Source organism: Stomoxys calcitrans, chromosome 1, assembly GCF_963082655.1.
Source record: "Stomoxys calcitrans chromosome 1, idStoCalc2.1, whole genome shotgun sequence".
NCBI lineage: Eukaryota > Metazoa > Arthropoda > Insecta > Diptera > Muscidae > Stomoxys > Stomoxys calcitrans.
In genome coordinates this window covers 151,673,487-151,695,641 of record NC_081552.1, presented here as the reverse complement: position 1 = coordinate 151,695,641, position 22,155 = coordinate 151,673,487, and the positions used below count along the sequence as shown (strand labels likewise).

Here is a 22,155-nt window from a genome sequence, read left to right as displayed (position 1 = left end):
TTTGCTTTAAGGGTAATAGTAGAGAGTAACAGCGGAAAAGCAGCAGTAAAACGAACGAGACAAAGCACCGCGAGCCTAACAAAGAAAACAAAAACACCACCACCCCAAGCATAGCACATACGTCGGCTGGTTAGATAGTTTTTTGCCTTGCTTATGGATATATTGTTGTTGTTATATGTTGGCTTGCAAAGAGTGCCTCTCAACAACATATTTGTACTTTGGATCGTTGAGATTCAAAATAAATTGTTGCAGGAAAATTAACAACTTTCGTAACTGTTTTTTCGACCAAAATTGTTGTTTTTCAAAATTATTTTTATCTGTGCAGCATCTTGTCGTATTCTACCCTACGTGCCGCTTTATCTACAGCCCCAAAGCGGCCAATTTTTATGTACGAAAAATTTGGTTGGGCTGAGTTCAATGATTTCTTTCGCAATTTTAATTGGAAGCTTTGGTTTCTTGGTTGTGACGAAGATGCGGCAGCTGAAATGAAAGAGAAAGTAATCTTAAGCTTTTGGTCGTTTGTGAAAAGAGTGAAGGGCAACTCATCGGCTATCCCGACTCTCATTAAAGACGACAAGCTTTACACTGACCCGGTTGATAAGGCTTACCTGCTGGCTGACATGTTTGCGGGAAATTTTTCACTGCCGGAAAACGATCAACCCCTCCCCGTTATTGAAGGCGTATCTAATTCCATGCCTCAGATATATTTTCGAACACGTGGCGTCAAAAGGGTTCCTGGAGATCTCACTTGTTTTATGCGTCATGCTCTGCACTTTCCAAAGTTATGAAGTGCATGGTTGATTACCGTCTTGTGAGATATTTAGAGTCCAATGGTCTTCTTAGGGACCAACAATATGGGTTTCGCAGAAATCGCTCCATGGGTGACCTGATGGCATTCCTGTCTTAACGTTGGAGTCGCTTTATTCACCATTTCGGCGAGAGTAAGGTCGTGGCTCTGAATATCTCCAAGAGTCTGGCACGGTGCACTCCTTTCAAAGCTTGTCGCTTTTTGTGTCGGTAATGACTTCGCTCGATTTATAACGAGCCTTCTTCGATGATCGCACTATAAGAGTTGTTGTAGATGTGTTCTCATCTGAAGAATATAGATTGACCGCAGCAAACGTTTGCTGTCTTAGCAATAAATTGCTGCTGTCTCATTCTCATCAGACTTTCTGCTGTTTCAGCAAACATTTTTGCTGTTTTTACTGATAAATTTCTATGAGTGTTAGTTAACTTAAGTAAATTTTTAGCAGAATCCATGGTGTTGGGTTCCCAAGATTCGGCCCGGCCGTACTTTTCACATTTTTACTTCTTTATTGCTATCTTTCTTTGAAACTCAGCAACAACAAGTCGGGTAAGAGATCTGACGGTTCCAATTATAAAGGTATCGCGAAGCTTAATGCTATACCAAAATTATTTGAGAAACTTGTAACAGATTCAGTATCATTCCAAATATTGTCTATTTTATCAAAATACCAGCATGGTTTTCGAAAACATCGCTCGACATTAACAGGATTTAGAAAGAAATACCAGACAAACCTATTTATACTGATTTCAGTAAGGCATTTGATAAGATAACTCATAGATTGTTATTAACCAAGTTGCATTACATTGGATTCGGCCCTTCGTTATTAAATTGGATAAATGCGTACCTTATTGGCAGATCACAAATGGTGAAATTTGGTAATGCATTGTCTAATAAAATTAATGTGAGTTCTGGAGTTCCACAAGGGAGCCATCTTGATCCTGTACTTTTCACTTTGTTCATTAATGACTTGCCGAATGTAGTACGCCACTCTAAAGTACTTATGTATGCGGACGATGTCAAAATGTTTCCGTCGTATAATCTCGAGAAGTACCAAAGTTGACTGCAATCTGATCTTAACAGTTTTTTTGACTGGGTCAAAAATATTCTACTGGAACTAAATATTAAAAAATTTAAGCATATGACCTTTTTTAGACCTGTTTAATTTATTATTTAATTGTTTATTATTTTATTATTTTAATTGCCGCTTTATTATTTTATTATTATGTTTATTATTTTAATTGCCGCTTAATTGAATCTGTCTTATCTATGAACGATCTTCAGATCCTTCTGAATCACCGACTAGACTTCCGTGAGCATATTTCTGTGATTACTAACAAGGCATATAAAAGCCTAGGCTTTATAAAACGCTGGAGTAAAGAATTCTCAGATCCAATAGTTACTAAGCAGTTGTATATTTCTCTTGTGTGTTGTATCTTAGAGTACGGTTCTGTAGTATGGGACCTAGTTTACCTTAGTCATTCCAACACAATTGAATCGGTTCAGAAACAATTTTTATTATTTTGCCTCAGGAATCGTGGCTGGAACCAGCAGAATTTGCCTAGCTATAATTACAGATTGAATCTACATATATTCTTGATCGTCGCGACATTTTATGTCGATCTAGCCATGTCCGTCCGTCTGTCTGTCGAAAGCACGCTAACTTCCGAAGGAGTAAAGCTAGCCGCTTGAAATTTTGCACAAATACTTCTTATTAGTGTAGGTCGGTTGGTATTGTAAATGGGCCATATCGGTCCATGTTTTGATATAGCTGCCATATAAACCGATCTTGGGTCTTGACTTCTTGAGCCTCTAGCGTGCGCAATTCTTATCCGATCAGAATGAAATTTTGCACGACGTGTTTCGTTATGATATCCAACAACTGTGCCAAGTATGGTTCAAATCGGTCCATAACCTGATATAGCTGCCATATAAACCGATCTTGGGTCTTGACTTCTTGAGCCTCTAGAGTGCGCAATTCTTATCCGATTGAAATGAAATTTTGGACGACGTGTTTTGTTATTATATCCAACAACTGTGCCAAGTATGGTTCAAATCGGTCCATAACCTTATATAGCTGCCATATAAACCGATCTGGGGTCTTAACTTCTTGAGCCTCTAGAGTGCGCAATTCTTATCCGATTGGAATGAAATTTTGCACGACGTGTTTTGTTACGATATCCAACAACTGTGCCAAGTATGGTTGAAATCGGTCCATAACCTGATATAGCTGTCATATAAAAAGATCTGGGGATTTGAATTCTTGAGCTTCTAGAGGGCGCAATTCCTATCCGATTTGGCTGAAATTTTGCATGACGTATTTTATTTTTACTTTCAACAACTGTGTCATATAAGGTTCAAATCGGTTCATAACCTGATATAGCTGCCATACAAACCGATCTGGGATCTTGACTTCTTGACCCCTAGAGGTCGCAATTATAAACCGATATGCCTGAAATTTTGTACGACGGATCCTCTCATGACCATCAACAAACGTGTTTATTATTTTCTGAATCGGTCTATAGCCCGATACAGATCCCATATAAATCGTTCTCTCTATTTTACTTCGTGAGCCCCAATGGGCGCAGTTCTTATACGAATTGGCTGAAATTTTACACAGGTCTCCAACATATAATTTAATTGTGGTCCGAACCGGACCATATCTTGATATCGTTTAAATAGCAGAGCAACTCTTTCCTTATATCCTTTTTAGCCTAAGAAGAGATGCCGGGAAAACAACTCGACAAATGCGATCCATGGTGGAGGGTATATAAGATTCGGCCCGGCCGAACTTTGCACGCTTTTACTTGTTTTGTATTATTTCTGGCTGGGATCAGACAATTTGCCTTATTTTTTTTTCAAAAATTTTAATTTTATTTTTGTTTACTCTCCTTCTAACAACCCCATCTTAATTTAATCAGCAGTCATTTTTAGCAAACAACAGACTTTTCAGCGGTCAGCCTGCTGTTCTGAAATGCAGAAACTACTGCTTTAATAGCAGTTTAATTGACTTTTGTTTGCTTCTCAATGCTAGGGTGGTTAATTCTTGTACACCCAGAAAAACAAGTTTGCTGATATCAGCAACCACTGTCTGCTGATTTAAAAATTTTTTTTTTTTTTACTTTTCTAGAAAATTATTTAAAATTGTTGAACTTTTTAACGATAGTTTGCTTTTGCTCCTTATTAAATTTTTAGCCATTTTTTACCCTTCACCATAGGATAGGGGTATATCAATTTCGTCATTCTGTTTGTAGCGCCTCCAAATATGCGTCCATTAAGTGTATATATTCTTGATCGTCATGACATTTTAAGTCGATATAGCCATGTCCGTGCGTCCCTCCGTCCGTCTGTCTGTCGCAAGCACGCTTACTTTCGAAAGAGTAAAGCTAGACGCTTGAAATTCTGCAAAAATACTTCTCATAAGTAGAGCTCGGTTGGGATTGTAAATAGGCCAAATCGGTCCATGTTTTTATATAGCTGCCATATAAACCGATCTTGGGTCTTGACTTGTAAAGCTTCTATAGGGCGCAATTCTTAACCGATTTGGCACACATAGTTTTGTTCCAAGTATAGTTTGAATCGGTCCCAATTTGACTTCCTGACCCCCTGGATGGTGCCATTATTACTCGATTTGCCTGACATTTTGGAGGTGGTGTTTTTCTATGACTTCCAACAGCCATGACAAGTACGGTCCATATCGGTCAATAACTTGATATAGCTCATATTTATTTGAAAGTCATTTAAAGAACTTGACAAATGTCATGGATGGTGGAGGGTATATAAAATTCGTCCCGGCTGAACTTAACGCGCTTTTACTAAACACGATTTTAGTAGGTATTTTGTTTGCTGGGATTAGACCATTGTTTAATGCTTTCTTTTCAACGAATAGTATAGCAAAAAACATTTAAAAGTCAGCAAAGAGCGTGTTGTTGCTAGAAGCATTTGACTGGTTTCCTGTATCACGATTTCATTTTCGACCAAGAAAAATCATTAGCAGGAGACGTCAAATGGATCGTGGTGCTTTACATTGATTCTTAGAAGACAAGAAAAAATTGTAAGGCTGGTACTATATTCGTTTTCCACAGTTGAAAACACACATTTTTTACGGTTATTTTTTTGAAAGACTACAAAAATCTCAATGAAAATAGTAGACTTTTATTGAAGATTTTTTCATAAGTAATGGGGGAATGTCCTACTGAATGAAATCAGCCAGTTTTTTTCCTTCACAATTTACTATCTAAAAAAAGTAATCACGAAAAAATGTCGCGAAAAACGAACATAGTACAAGCCATTAGATGCAATATACTAGTTTTTAGACATTTCTAGGTAACTGTCAAATTTTTACCATCTGGAAACGGCAGAAAATGTTTGCTGTTTTAGCAAAGAATTACTGCTGTCCCATTTTTAGCAGAATTTCTGTTGTTTCAGCATACATTGATGCTGTTTTTACCAACAAATTTCTCTGAGTGTATAGTATTACAATGTCTATGCTATTCTAGCGCACTTACCTGTTGTTATTTCTCGCTTGCGCTTTGTAGATGAATTTGTCAGAGGTTGCTGCTGCTGCTGCTGCTGCTGCGGTTGTTGCTGCTGATATTTGTTTCTGTTCGATTTAGAAGAGTAACGGATGTTACTTGCGGAGTTGGCTGACGTGGAGTATGTGTCACTACGGCTCAATTCAGTTACGCTATGGTCATCTATGTAAATGACCGCGTGTTGTTGTTCTTTTGTTCTGTAGCGAAGCCTCTTCTCGCTATTATCACTTTCACTATCGGCAGCGGCAATAACGGTGCTCTTGATAGGGTTGCCAGCAAATTGTGATTGTCTGGCGTACTCATCAACCGATGAGGGTGTTGCCAATTGTCTTTTATTAGGATAGACTATTAACGATCTTGCCTCTCCGCCACGTGGCTGTCGTCCTTGTTGGGTCAAATCTTCAACGCTATTTGTTGTTATTTGCGTAGAAGACAATGTTGCACCGTAGTACAATTGTTCGTTGTCTTCGTCGAACTGCTGTTGCGCCTCAGGCTCTGAGTGGGACTCGCCCCGCTGATGCAGTTGTATCAAATGCTGCTGTTCACCCTCCTGCTCAGGGCGACTTGAGTAGTCGAAATTAGTTGGGCTTGTAACCGAAGACGTTTTCATTTGTCTCTGCTTGCAGTTGGAGTGTAACTTTTTTTGTTCGGTCCTATGGATCTATGGCAGCCCAATTCAATTTCATAGGCCACCACCACTACTAACACTGCTGCTGCCACCAATTGGCGATTTTTCGTTACGATTTCTCTCGGATATATCGAAATTGCTTCCGACTAATTTACGCTTGGCCGTCTTTGCCGCTGCCGCTGCCGCCGCCGTGTTATAACACCTCGTGTTGTTGGGCGTGTTCAATTTCAGTTTGAACACCACCGTGGTTGATGCCAATTCGACGCCACCACCCGCGTTTTTACGCTGCATTCGCAAAGAGGAATTCGAGCAAAACGATAGATTTCATTCATTCATTTCGCCTTCCTAAGGGGTTTTTTTTTTCAATAAATCTTACAATTTGTCTGCCTCAATAGAATCGAGTGGTGTATGTGCTGGCTTATTTTGCTCACCCACACGCGTAGACATATGTTCTACAATGTAGTCGTATGTAAAGAGTGCGATCACAATTCAAAATGGGCATGAAAGAGGGGCTGGGCGATGCATGTATGATGGGTAGTAAGTAACCTGACGTGGCACACGCTACCCTTTTCAAATAGAACTGATTTCGAACTGTTTTTTGAATTTCCGATTCTCACTCGATGCTGTTGCATTGCCGCATTGTTTCCTTTTGGGGTTGTTGTTATTGTTGTTTGTTTTGTTCTTGGGGAGGGGTGGGCTAAGGTGCTTTTACATTGATTATTTATTTTTCTTTTTGGTTGATGTATAGTGGCTGTTGTTGCTCTTGTTTTATTTAACTATTTACATAAGTCTACATTTGGTGTAGATTAAATTTATTTATTTTTTCTTTTTTTTCAATAATAATAACAGTAATGATAATATTTATTTTTATTTGATTTGATTATGCATTAACTTTTGCTGCTGACTTCTGTTTTTTGTTTTTTGTGGTTGCTGCTGCTTAGTTAACTACTAATCCATGATTATTTACGAAACGAACTTAAGTTAAGACGAATTAAGACTGCAAAGACACGAAGAGGAAGAGAAAAAAAATAATTCAATTAGTTAATGGCATATACGTACAAACAAATTTTGTAAATATTGCATAAGAATGTTAACACTGTCGCCTCAAATACAAAATAGCGTTGCGGTAATTTTTTTTTTGTTTTTTCTAAATAAATCGACAGATATAAATCTTATCAAAAAAAACTTCTATGGTATAATCGTTAGGCGGGATTCCTAAACATGCTGCCCCCATAGCGATGTGCCTGTTCGTAAACTGGTTATTCGTAGCGCAAATTTCCCATTTCCGATTTCCTAAAATGTCGTCTACACAAAGTTTGAGTTTTGAGGGTGGAAGTTCCTCCCAAGAATTTCGTTTACCTCTTGGAGGCGTATGTGAAGATTTTGTTTTAAAAAAACAGTAGCTGATGATCAATTTTCATTATCTGAAAGTAAGTGCACATCAAAGGCCTGCACAAAACCCTTCATGGTTACTGTTTCAGCTGAACTCATGAACGCTGAACCCACATGGTTTTGTTTTAAGACTACTGAGGATAGAGTAAAAAAAAAAATTGCAAATTTTGCCCATGAACATTCCACTAAGAAACAGGGACAAACTTCTCACATATCAATCAGTGCAGTCCGATTCAAGTTTAAGCTCAATGATAAGGGGCCTCCTTTTTATAGCCGAGTCCGAACGGCGAGCCGCAGTGCGACACCTCTTTGAAGAGAAGTTTTTTTACATGGCATTAGCATTAGGAGGGGAAAACCCCCGGTGAAAATTTTTTCTGATGGTCTCGCCAGGATTCGAACCCAGGCGTTCAGCGTCATAGGCGGACATGCTAACCTCTGCGCTACGGTGGCCTCCTGAGGATAGAGTTAAGCGAATAAGTTGCTGTTGAGTAGATCATTTTGAAAAACAACCACCATTCAGTGCCAGGGGGTATTTTTGTCTCGAATTCATCGCCGCTACAGTGAGATATGTGAAAAATACTCGCTGCACACAGAGTCATATGAAAGCGTATCGCTGTCATTTTCAAAAGATTCGCTGATCACACAAATCGTTTGCAAACTGTTTGTCCGCTGCAAACCTTTGTGATCGCCAAACAACTTACCGCGAATCTTCAAGATGTAGGTTACGTTCGCGGACGAGCTCGTTTAAGAGTCGTATACGATTCCTCAGTCGTGAGGAGTTGAAAGAGTGTTTTGCGAATCTTCCAAATGAGTTACGAAAGAGCAAGTCAGAAGAGTTTTGGAAGATCTTAGAATCGCGCAAGAATCATTTGGGCGAATAACAATTGGGAGTTTTGGAAGATTTATAGAAGACTCTTCTGGGAGAGTTACGCACTACTCTCCTGGACGAGTAACAAATATGGTTGCGCGTTATTCGGTTACAAGATCTAAAAATGCATATCAACATAAGTTGTTCATCAAAAACGTGAAAACTACGAAAAAAAAACTTTTTTTTATTAGTCGTCATATTCGTCAAACTAAGTACCAATCGTCATACAAACCAAGTGAGAATTCTGTTTGGTGTTGTGGGAGATGTCCATTCAAAACAAAACATCGAATAGCAATACAAGTCCTAAACGCACCGGCATGAAAATCAAAACAATTGCAAAAAGTTAACTCAGGCGAGTTATAAACAAATCTTCTGGACGATTATAATACAATGGGTTGCGCAATAATTGTCTCGCAGAGTTGCTAAAACTTCCGCACACGCAACGGATTGTCCAATGATTACAACGTAATGGATTGTAAGAGAATCGTGGCGAAATATTGCTAAAACATCCGCACACGCAATAGAATGCCCAATTACATCGTAGAGAAGTGCTTCGCGACTCATAGGCAAAAACAATTGCGTTAAAATATTCCAAAAAATCAGCTTCTTCCAAAACAATGATACACGTTTGTACGATTTTCTCATATAAAAAAAAATCCACGCGCGTGTGTGTGTTTACCCAGGTTTTTTTCAAATCAAACATATTGCCTTCGTACGAATTTCGTACTACGAAAGCAGACGACAAGTAAAATACTTCACTGAAGCAAAATGTGCCCGAATACATGCATTGTACTCACTGAAATCTGGATCAATCTTTCTATTTGCTGAACTCAATTTGCTGATTTTGGAACTCACTCCACTCTCATCAATGTTGTCTCAATTCTCATCAATGTTGCATTTTTATTCGAAGAGTTCAGTTCTTGGTTGTTGGTGGTTTTCAGCTGCTCTAAAATTCCAGTAACACTGCTGTACCAGTAGCAATACCACTGCTACAACAGCAGCAGACACCGTTTGCTTTTTTAGCAAACTTTTTCTATGAGTGTGATATCTTCCGAAATTCATACAAGTCCTCAAAGTAATAAGAAATTAAAGTGCAACATCTTTCCCTTCTCAATACAAAACAACCACTCAATCGGTACTCGCAATAGTTACTTACAACACACAGTGAGTGACATTCTAGGCAACGACCGCAAAATGGTAGATTTTTTCAAATTAAGATTGACCATATAATTTGAGAGCTTTCACAGCACTAAATTCATGACCATTCGTCATCGGCTGCCTTTGGACCTTATCTCGAGGAATAAGCTCACATGTCGCCAGAAGCATGCCCACAGAGTCCAGTTCCCCAGTTAGTTGTAAGACAGTTTCTAGTCTTACAAGCTCGTCCGCTCTACAATTCCCTGAAATATCTCTGTGGTCGGGAATTTTAAACGGTTCAACTTACTAAATTTCCCATTAACGTTCCTTTGAGGAAAAGGGGATACTTCTCTCATATCAATGAGTGCAATCTGATTAAAGTTTAAGCTCAATGATAAGGGGCCTCCTTTTCTATGCCGAGTCCGAACGGAGTGCCGCATAGCGACACCGCTTGGTAGAGAAGATTTAACATGGCCGAATACCGCACAAGTGTTGCCAGCATTAGTAAAGAAAAAACCACCGATGAAAATTTTTCAGATGCTCACGCCGGGATTTGAACCCAGGCGTTCGGCGGGCATGCGCCACGGTTCAACTATCTCGTTGAAAAATCCGTGACAGTCAAGTCCGTGACACACTACAGTGATCGGGTACATTCTTGATATATCCAATACCAGTTCTTCAGGGTCGACCATAAACTCACATGGTCATGGAGTCTACAAGAACTGCTATATAAGTTTCGGGCCTAGACAACTATAAGTATTGCCAGGTCCAATCTGACATTTTCTGGCATAATCTTACCCGCAACGTTTTGGCGTATGACCATCATTTGTGGTGTTTACAGTGCACTATGGGGCCAATTACAGGTTTTCGAGGCAAAAGGTCAATTTTTCAAGTGAAGAATTTGAACAAAATAATGACGGAGATCTATCATCAACACTCTGGGACACTAAAAAATTAAAAACAAATCAATCTTGTTGCACTTCACAACGGTACACTGAGCTGTCAAAGGTGACACATTTTCTTATGCATCTTTTTCTCACGTTCAACATAAAAAAACTGTGAAAGTATTTTAGGCTTCAATTGCCAACAGTAAATATAAATATTTCAATTATTGTTTCAAAATGGAAACCCCTTGTATGGGTATGTAAAATAAGATAGTATTATCATTTAATAAAAATGTTCAATGTGGCAAATATATTTTTGTGTTAAAATTTGATATCTTTGTTGGTAGAACTTTTGGTATCGGGGTGTATCCGTGAAGAAATAAATGTGTGTTGAAAGGTATTAATATGTACTTTCATACTCTGAAAAAATTATCATTGCCCATCCGCGCCTTCTTATAAAAATTAGATTTGTTTTGGTTGGAGAATAATCCAAAACGCATGAATGTAATCAATTGAAATTCCACGAAAATTAATACAAGTATCGGCGATAACCAAATGACGACAGCACTAAAAAAGCGATTTAATAATTTGAGTCGGTGGCTGATTTAACATCGAGGCGATGATACTCCGTATCTGAATCCATCCCTAACCAAATTTTTTATCCGTATAAGGGGGTAAAGGGAATTGTGTTATGTCCTAAAACCAAATTGCTGTGGCGGTAGAATTCTGTTGTGCTCAATAAACTCTACAATACGCTCCTTACGAACCTTTTCCAAAACTTAACCAATTGAGTTCAGTAGACTTATTGGTCTATAAGATGCTGAAAGAGAACTGTCCTTCCCCGGCTTCCAAATGGCGATTGTCTTAGAACGTTTCCCGGCAGCCGGGAATCTTAAACAAGAATTAAAAAGAAGAGTCAACATTCGAAAACCCTTGTCAGGGAGATTCTTCAAAATATTTTTGGTGATGCCATTATGTCTTGGATTTTTCTCATTTCTAAGAGACTTTATAACACTTTTCACCGTATTGAAAGAAATAACCATATCGTTATCCTCATTCCTATTCAGGGAGTCAATTAAATTGTAATAAGTTGTTCCGAAAGGAACTGCTGAGCCAAAACCTCAGATTCCCCTATATTGGTCACATGGAAAGTGTTGTCCACGCTAAGACTGGGTGTATTCCTTACTCTCTTTCTTAAGATTTTGAAAACATTCCAAAGATTGGGAGAACATTTGTTTAACTTCCCCAATATATCATTCCAATTCCTATTCCTTAATTGGAAAATCCTCTCCTTAATGAGCCTATTGATATTGAGCAACTCGGTCACGGCGTTGAAATGACCACTGTCCACTGTCTCCCCGACCTGTTCCGCTGTGAACATTTTCGTGCGACTAATCCCATTTCCGACATGGATTATTACGACAAGAGCGCATCGATGAATTTCAATATTTGTATGGCGATGAAGCACCATCCTATAGTACTGTGAAAAAACGGTTTAATGAATTCAGTAATAGTCGACGCTCGCTTAAAAACGAATTCCGTGAAGTTCGTTCAAAAACAACCGTTGTACCAGAGAACATCGATATCATGCGTGATTTTATAATGCACGATCGTCATGTGGTATACCGTGAGATAAAGGCATTCTTGGGAATTTCTTCCACCACCATACATTCGATATTGCATAAAAAAACGTTTGTTCTCGTTGGATTCCGCACAATTTGACAATTGCTCAAAAAAGGATCGTAGTGCGAAGAAATGTTGGAGAACTACGATCGCGGATCGTCACAGACGGCGAATTGTTTATCATACGGATTTATGCGTATGAGCCCGTAACAAAAAACCAATCGACCATGTGGACATTCGAAGTAGAGCCAAATCCAACGAAAGTTTTTCATGGAAGAGCACTGCGAAGCAAATAATCGCCCGATTCTTCGGCAAAACTGGTCATGTGGCGACTGTTCCGCTTGGACAATGTAGGACGGTCAATTCTGAGTGGTGCATCACAATTGTTTTGCCTAAAGTCTTCATTATTCACCAAGACAATGCGAGCTTGACCAAAGCGTCGAATTGATGGCTCATCGGCCCTGCAGCCCCGACTTGGCACCCAATGCTGTTGAAGCATTCAATAACCATGTTTTACAGGTGTCTCAATCGGATTGGGAAAAAGTGATTCGACAATTGGTTTGAGCGCATGCAAAAGTGTATAATATATCATGCTGGAGAATACTTTGAAAAACGATTAAACCTTTTTTGATGATAAATATAAGCAGTTTTATTATCAGGCCAAAAACTTATGTAGCAGCCTTCGTAGAAATCTGCGTACATTCTATTAGAAGCGATATTGTAGCTCCAATCGGCCCCATTGGGCATATTTATGTATTAAAAAGCGGCTCTGGCAATGCCTATCCTAGGCATCAGACGTTGTGTCAACGATAACACAGTGACTTTAGCCGCTGCTTGACCAAAGAGCAGCCCCCACTGCACAGTGTCACGGCCGTGGCCAAAAGTGGCAAAACTCAACATATTCGGAATACAAAATTTTGGATGGAATTTACTGGATGGAATTTCCAATAACTGTAAATGTAAAATTTGGTTTCAATATGTCAAGTAGTTTTGTGTATATAGGGGTTCAAATCCCACAATTTTTGGTTATGCCTTTTTTTCCCTGTTTAGTGACGAAAATTAAAAACTACATTTGTTCTCATAATTTTAGTATTACGAGTAACGGTCGTAAGATTTTTCGGCCCCGGTCCTTCAGAACGGCCCCGGTCCGAACCGCCCTCGACATTTCTTTAAAACTTTTTAAAGACAAATTTTTTTTTTAAAAAAATTTACTAAATTTTTTCTAAAGACTAAATTTTAATGATTTTTGTTAAGGACTAACATTCACCGAAAAAATAACCTCGAGATTATTTTTAATACCAAAATTTTAATTTCGCATAAACTTATTTAAAGTCTCTTTATTATGCTTACCTGTCCCAAACATTTTTCTAAAATTTTTTTCATAGAAAAATTTCAATAAATATTTTTTAAGTCAAAATTTTAACCCATTCCGCCTGACCCTCGATTCCGTTGTCCGATTTTGGCACGAATGTGGGTCTTGACTCGTAGGCGCGTGATAATAGGGGGTATTGTGATATTCGTACGTTTAGGTACTAAAAAGTACGAAATGGTGACTTTTTACCCAACGCGAACGGATGGGGCTACAATTATGAATTTGGGCTCAAATTAAAGAGCGTCTCGAAAAAATAAGATTTGGTGGCAAGAATTTCCCAAAATAGTACCGGAAGTGGATAATTTGTACGTTTAGTATCGCAATTGGTACTTTTTGGTACCTAGTTTGTTAGTTGAGCTAGAGCTTTGAATTTTGGAATTAAGCTACGATATTTAGAAGCAAAAAAGGACCAAAAAGGTTCAAAATAAGTGAATATTGCTAGGGCGAACAGGTAGAGGTAGAACATCGAAATTTGGTTTAAATGATTCTTGTTGCGAAATAAAGGGGGTAAATAGAAAAAATGTGAAAAATAGTAATGGAAACGGAAGAAACGTACTTCTAGTACCATATTTGGTTCCATTTCATACTTTCTTAACGGATTGAACTAGAGCTCTGAAATTTAACATGTAGATGAAGTGATTTTTTTAACAAATCATTCATTTTGGTACCAAAAAGTACGAAATAGTTTATTTACTTTTACAGTGGACAAAGAAGAGTAAAATTAAAAAACATTGCTAAAAATTATCGATGTCTTGACAAATATACGATAAGTTGTAGCAAATAAGAAATGTTGAAATCGTACTATATAGTACTTCCTTTATAAATTGAGCTACAGATCTAAAATTTGAGATACAGATACAGTCACATCTTGGCAGAGCGTACTGGACGACTAGAAGATTTATTATTTTGGTACTAAAACGTACAAAAAGGGACCTTCTTTACGGATTGAACTACAGCTCTGAAATTTGAAATACAGCTACCTCTAGGCCCTATGTAGCGAGCGACTGGAAGATTTTTTTTGATATACGTTCATTTTAGTATTAAAACGTACATCCATGCAATTAGGGATACAGGTACATCTTGGCAGTATGTAACGGATGACTAGAAGACTATTTTGAAATTTGTACATTTAGGTACTAAAACGTACAAAATGTTACCTATACTTAATACTTATTTACGGATTGAGCCAAAGATCTCAAAATTGCGACACAGTTACACCTTGACAGCATTTATCGGCAGACTAGAGTTTTTTTTTCAATTCATATATTGAGGCACTTAAACTTTCAAAATGTTCTTTCTTTACGGATAATGCTAAAGCTAAGAATTTTGAGAAATTTTATCGTTTGATTTTCTACTTTACGCCAATCCCAATTGCATTGCGATACCTCTTTCCTAACCCGAGCAAGAGTTTTTCTAAGGCAGCTCTATTCTTGGTTACTGACGAGGTAATGGGGCAAAACGAAATAAAACTTTTGCTTCCTGACACGTCACTTATATTTTTTCGACTGAATCAAATTTTTCTGTACAATGAAAAGAAAAGAAAATGACAATCCAATGCGTACTCAATCTAACATATTTTTTAAAACTCAAAAGTGTTATATAAACTAGCAAAGAAAATGAAAACTTAACCTGCTTTGTTAAAAAATAAATAATTTAAACGATTGAGAATAATAAATGTGGATAGACCACAGTACTTTTCGCCGTTAATGCAAACCTGGACACACGGAGCAGCAGCAAGAGCAATTGCCGTTGTTTGACGTTCAAAGTCGTTAATACAACTTCCAAAAGATGTTTGCACTGTGCTGGCAATCAGTGTAAAATTCTGCTCTACGTTATGACCAAATGTCAATTCCTGCACAAAACAGCTACCACAATTTTTAAAAAAAAAAAAGAGTTATATTTACCAATTTCACAGTAAAAAGAATTTTGGTAATTTTTGATTTTGAAAAAAAGTGGAGTGCCCACCCCAAAATAAAATCCTGGCTTCGTTCCTGAACACATTCGGGTCGGATGACGGGAAGCTTGAAACAAATCATTGTTTCAAATTTCATCCAAATCCGGCAATATATGCAGCTTTTATGGGCTTAAGACCTTAAATCGGAAGGTCGGTCTATATGGGACATATTCCAAAACGTGGGCCTATATGGTCCATTTTTGGTGCTAAGTCTTCTATAATACTAAATAACTTCTGTGCCATGTTTCATCCACCTAGCTCAACTCCCACTATTTTTGGCCAACTTTAGTATGAACTCACGACACTGTGCTTTGCCGTGTGGATGTCTAGCCACAATTCAACAGTGCATAAGATCGTAGCGACCGTCCGGATTATCACATTAGTAGTTTGGATTGGACGGAGGCCACCGTATCGCCGAGGTTAGCAGGTCCGCCTATGACAGAAAAATTTTCAATGCTGGCTACATTTGTGAGGTAGTGTCGCTATGCGGCACGTCCATTGGACTCGGCACAAAAAAAGGAGGCCCCTTATCATTGAGCTAAAACTTTAATCGGACTGCACTCATTGATATGAGAGAAGTATCCTCTGTTCCTTAGTGGAATGTTCATGGGAAATTTAGTATTTGGTAGTTTGGATTGGTCATTGGACTTAAATTTTTTCGACTTAAGCCACAGCAAGTATAGTCTATACCAAATATATGTTGACTCCCGAATATCGACATTCTTAAGTATAGGCATTTTATTTCAAGACAAGACTATGCCGTCCATAAATCCCTAGTTGGTTAATTATAGTTGGCAACAAAACCTTTAAATTATGCTGCGAATTGGCTTGCTTTTACCACTTGAGTAAAATGCTTAAAAACTGCGACGAAAATAAAACTGTTTTTCGTTTCTGCCAAAAAAAAAAATATTGCGCCGAATCACTTTTTTTTCAAACCATTCCATAAATAACAAACGCACGGACGAATGAACACAACGGAGCAACAGAGTTTTGGCCAGTTCAGAAACAAAACAAAACAAAACAAAAAAATCACAACAAAAGCTATCGTTTGGAAAGAGACACAAGCACAACGGCCAACACAATTACGAAAAGGCGAAATTTCACAAAAAGCCGGTTTGTTTTGGGCAAAAATACAATGTTGGCTTTGAAGACGTATGGGAGAATGTGTACTCGCACGTCCGCCTGTCTATGGATGAGTGTGGCGGCTGATGTGGGCCCTGTTCGCAAGCACACACACACACTCACACACAGGGGAGGCCAAGCAGCCAGTCTGTTCCACAGGGTGCACAGGCAGTGACAAAAAGTTAGCCAAAAAAAAAAAAAATACAGCCCATTCGGTCCTATTCAGCCAGCTGCAAACGAACATCTCGGCCTAAACACAAAATTACACACCCCACCCGTACTGGCAGTCGCTGTTAAACCTTTTATGGCTATAAGACTAGCCAACCAGCCAACACATAGTGATATCGAGCGTTTGTCACGTTGCCGTATCGTTGCCATGGAATTTAAAAATCAAGTCTTGATTTCTTTAATTTTCAATATTAAGAAAAAGGAATCATCATAAACTGGGTGTTTGGCTTAAAAATGCCCTTTCGATATGAGTTCGATTATCTGGAACTGACATTTTCCGATAACTACCAAACAAAACCACAATGCGAATACGGCAAATACTAAAAACGAAGCTTATTCTTTATTTTATTACTCTGTGAACACAGAAAAAAACAACACAAAACCCTGCAGAGAAGCGGCAACAATAGAAGACTAGTTTATGGACGTTTTTTAAAATTACATCGCGAAATAAGCTTATCGAAATTGTTTCATTTCAGATACACTGTAGTACCTTGAGCGATTATTACCGATACAGCGCATCAGTATTATTACCGAAAACACTATTGTATATTCCTAGAAATGAAAAGCTTTCGAGGAAAGGTAGACCGTGTATTGTATTGGGTTGCCCAAAAAGTAATTGCGGATTTTTCATATAGTCGGTGTTGACAAATTTTTTCACAGCTTGTGACTCTGTAATTGCATTCTTTCTTCTGTCAGTTATCAGCTGTTACTTTTAGCTTGCTTTAGAAAGATGCATTTACTTTCTTTTAAAAAATCCGCAATTACTTTTTGGGCAACCCAATATTTACAAAACTGTCCCGGAAGCGGGACAATTTCCCTACCCTTAAAGGTTACTACCCAATGTAAACTTTTATGGCGCCGATACACATCTCTTTTACTATTGCATTAGTGGTGTGGAAGACAACAGAGTTCCTTAAGTGGACAATGGTCATAGCATTAAAGTCAATACCAATAACTGAAAGCGTACAACACTTTGGTGTTTTGTTGGACAGAATATTGGACGTCAAATCCAACAGTCTACATACGGCGAAAAATGCAACTCGTATCCCTGACTCTACTTGCAATCGTTGGCTGCTTAAAATGCTTGTCAAGATTAGAATGTAATATACTGCAATTGGAAGACCTACAATCCCATATGGTGTTGTGGTCTTGTGAACGGCACTTCAAAAATCCACCTACTGTTCAGCATTAATAGTCGAATTCAAAAGAGGACTTATCATACCCATCATCTTTTTTTTTCTTTTCATATCCCATGTTATACACATCGCTTAGGTCGCTATTTGAAATGAAGTACTTCAACTACAACATCTCTTTAGACTTTTGTACGAATAGCTCCAAGCTAGATGACCAAGAGTCCTTAGAGTAAACGCTCTTGGGAACTAGAATTGAAAATACCGAAATGATTACCTGGTCATAGTTTACGCCAAGTAGATTTCTTTGATATAAACCAATCTTCAGATATTAAATCGATACAGCAAACCCCATGTAGCCAAGTGTCCGGATAAAACCTAATGATAAGTTCGTTTAGAGTGGCAGTCTTATCAGCCCATTATTGACGTCTCACGTTCGGGCAATTTGAGAATTCTACCGACAACCTTGTTAGATACTATTTAAATCGAACCACAGTAGGACCAATACCGATCTTCCCATTCAGTTTCATAAGCTAATAAGTCATCTATACATGATATACATAATTGTTAGTTACAGCCGGTTGTAATCTCTGAGCGCCGGGCGTTTCTAGTTACGAAGAAGGATATTCCGAAACATCATTAACTCAGCAGCCGTTCGCTACTTGCCTGTCGAATACCCCAAGTGCGACCTAATTTCCCGGCGCAGGCAATGGTACTCGCAGACGAGCGTGATGGGATTCGTTGCACGGATTCCACTAACCCCAGAATCAGAGAGCTGAATCTAGCAAAAAAAAACAGGGAAGTCAACGAACATAAGAGGAATTTGTGGCTAGAACACTTAGGCCAATGTAACGTAGGTACCAGTGTATGCAAGCTGTGGTCTACCGTTAAGTCTATCTCGAACCCCGGTTGAAGGGATGATGGATAACTTTTGGCAAAGTGAAAAACCCGAAGGAATTCAACCGTCAATTGAGTATCCTGAGAATGCCAAGGTTAGGAGGTGAGCCATTCGTCGTATCCGTAGTCTCCGAGCAGTTCTCAATTTACAGTGGAGTAAGTTACGTTATGTCATCTAAACCGATGGGCCCCGACGGTATATTTACACTGATGCTGAAGAATCTGGATTAACTGCACTCAAACTGTCTTCAAACAATCTTTTAGTACCCCATGTCTGGAGGATGGGCAGAGTGATACCGCTACTGAAGCCTGGAATGGACCCGCGTAAGGGGGAGTCGTACAGACTGATCTCCCTTTTCCCACCAGTAGGCAAAACGTTTGAGTGACTACTCCTCCCGAGCCTCGTTGGAAAATTTCCATTCGCCGAACATCAGCATGGATTTCGAGACTGCATAGCACAACAACTGCTTTGAATGCCATCACCGCACTCATTTGCCATGGTTTAATTAGGCCAGGCCATGGCATAGGACAGCCCTCGTGGCACTGGACCTATCGAAGGCATTCGACACGCTCAGCCATGCCAAACTATTTGAGGACATCGCAAATACGTCCCTCCATCTGTGTGTTCGCCAGCCATTTGTGGAATTTAGGGATAAGAAGTCGAAGCACCGTAGAGTGATACAGGTGTTTGCGGCACTGTTAAACGTAGACCATGGGAACATATTGTGGACGCCATGATAACGGTTTGGCCATCCAGCGAACTGCTCATATACAAACAGCATGCCTATGTCAAGGGAAGGTCGGTGGATACTGACCCTGCACGAGGTTGTGCATAAAATAGAAGAATCCTTGGATGCCGAATTGTACACACTGGCGATATGCATTGACATCGAGGGGGTTTTCTATAATGTGCGGACCGACACATTGATCCCCAATCCTTAGACAAGTATCGGGTGGACCCGGTTCTTAGAGACTGAATAAACCATATAGGAACAGGTGGATAAATTGTATGTCCCATGACATAAATATAAAAACTAAGGTTCCCAACCAGCTATGCAGAAGGTCCCAAAGGGTCTTGCATATGGCATATGACTGGGCTAGACCTGAGGGCCTCAATGTTAACCCAGAAAATACCGAAATCTGCATGTCTGAGGTGAAGACATAGATGGGGACTAGAACGTTTTCGATATCTGACAAGGTCAAATACTTAGGAGTGATCTTGGACAGAAAACTTAATTGGAAGCGTTACTTTCAGGAGCGTGTCGAGAAGTCTCATAGGTGTTGGGCACTATGTAAACGGCCGTAGGCTCTTAATAAGGCATGAATCCGAGGATAGTCCACTGGCTCTACAGGAGCGTGATTAGACGAATACTTACAACAGGTTCATACAACATGCGGTCTTGGCAGAGGGGAAGCGATGAGGACCACGCCCACTAGGACACTGGAGACTATTCTAGATATCCCACCCATTGACATACAGATTTAGTGTGATGCAGCCATTGCGGCTATGAGACTCAAGCGATGGGAGAATGGATTGAGGATGGGAGCAGCTCATACCATCGCAGGTATAATCGAGGCGACGATAGGAAGCCTGAAAGGAATGGAAGAGGTTTCACTGCTGCCAGCGGCACAGTTTTGGACTGACGGAACCCTAGTATTGCCATCTGGAAGATCATGTTACACGGATGGATCAAAGCTAGAGTTGGTCTGGGGGTCTACATTGAGAACCCTGGGACTGAGACCTGTTATAGACTGCCTGACCATAATACGATTCTACAGACAGAGATCCGGACTATCTCGGAATGCGTGAGCTGGTGTGGTTTTCACGCTAGTGTGAACATCTTTAAGGCCAATAAAATAGCCATCAGAGCAATCACAACCAGGACGGTAAGGCCACGAACAGTCTTAGAGTGTAAGAAGGAGATTAACGCCTTCTCTGAGGATGATACAATACGGGCCATAACGGAGTAAAGGGCAAGAGGAATGGCATCAATTAACTTGGTTAACCCGAAGCCTTTCGGGTCAATGCAGTCCAAGTTAAAAGCGTGGGCTACGAACGAGCATGTAACACTGTGTAACAGCGAATCGGTCGGTAGGACGGCATGTGGGGAAGATGATGAGACTTTAGAGCATTTCCTATGTCAATGACCGGCTTTCGCGGCTAACAGACACCGATACTTTCAATCCCATGGCAGCCGGTTGTACGTACTGGATTGACCCGATGGAATCTTCATCGGCAAGGGCTGCCGCCTCAGTGTACGTGTTCGTCTTTTTTCGTCATGGGAGAGGCACATCCCGGAGTGCCTTCTCCGTATGCTTTTGGTCCGTGCCGGGATTGAAAAGAACCCCGGACCCTGGTTCTGTTCCGTTTGCCAGAACCGCCTTCATCATCGGTCAGTGTCGGTGAGGTGTAACAGGTGCTTGGAGTGGGTACATTTCCGTTCTTGCTCTGGCCTAACTTCGCTACGGGAGTATAGTCATACTGGCTATGTCGCTAGGTGCTGTGCGAACACAGCCAGCAGTGGGTCACAAGCGTCGCCGTCGTCGCCTTCGGCGTCCTCGTCGTCGGACTATGTGACCCCCCCGACCTCTCCCGTACGGCAATTTATGCAAAGACAGCACCCTAGCCCTACTATTGCCAGGCCAGTGTCGGGAAATGTATCGTTCCTGCAGTTAAACTGCAATGGACTGCGAGGCAAGATTGATGAGATTGTGGATTTTATGAGTCGGAAGAGCATATCGGTCGCAGCGATCCAGGAGACAAAGCTGACTAACACCTGCAGCTTGCACAGTTGTCACGGCTACAATGTGCTACGTAAGGATCGCTCAAGGAATGGAGGTGGGGGATTGGCCTTCGTTATACACCATTCCGTGCAGTATAGACCTATCTCGCCTGCGCTTGACGCTAGTGACCCATACATGGAATGTATGGGGGTAGCAGTCAAGTCTGGTACTGCCGAGATAGAGATATACAACGTGTATATACCGCCGGTTGGCAGCTGTGTCCCGATTAATGGCCAGGCCTACAGCCCCGACATAAGTGGGTTGCTATCTGGCCATAGTCGTCTGGTTCTGGGGGATTTCAATGCACATCACTCGTCATGGCATTCTCCCCTAGGCAACGACCAGCGTGGCATAGCTTTGGCAGAGCAGATAGATAGCTCCACGTTTTGCACGGTGAATGAGGATGCCCCCACTAGGATTACGAGGAGGTGCAGCAGCTCGCCAGACATCTCAATCGCATCCCCTGATCTCCTGAGTGACGTATCCTGGCAAGCCGTCATCTCTTTGGGGTCAGACCACCTCCCCATAATCCTCACCATCGACCGACCACCCGACTTCATAACCTCTGAGCGCCGAACGTTCATCAACTATAAGAAGGCCAATTGGACTGGCTTCAGAGAGTATACCAATCGCCGCTTCAATGAACTGCCACCCCCCTCTGATGTCCTTGTGGCTGAGAGGAAATTCCGAGACATCATCAACGCAGCAGCCGCTCGCTTTATACCAGCCGGTCGAATACCGCAAGTGCGACCCAATTTCCCGGCGCAAGCAGTGGTACTCGCAGACGAGCGTGATG

The 22,155-nt window shown here is 40.3% G+C and overlaps 1 protein-coding gene across 2 annotated transcripts in view; it reads right to left on the bottom strand.

Moving 5' to 3' along the window:
* LOC106084005 (homeodomain-interacting protein kinase 2) overlaps positions 1–22,155 on the bottom strand; it is a 234,983-nt gene that overhangs the window by 190,727 nt on the left and 22,101 nt on the right. For both annotated transcript variants that reach the window (XM_013247385.2, XM_013247389.2), the window contains exon 2: positions 5,314–6,965. In XM_013247385.2, coding sequence (XP_013102839.2) covers positions 5,314–5,950 — 637 coding nt within the window. In that variant the 5' untranslated portion in view covers positions 5,951–6,965. The remainder of the gene's footprint in view (positions 1–5,313; positions 6,966–22,155) is intronic.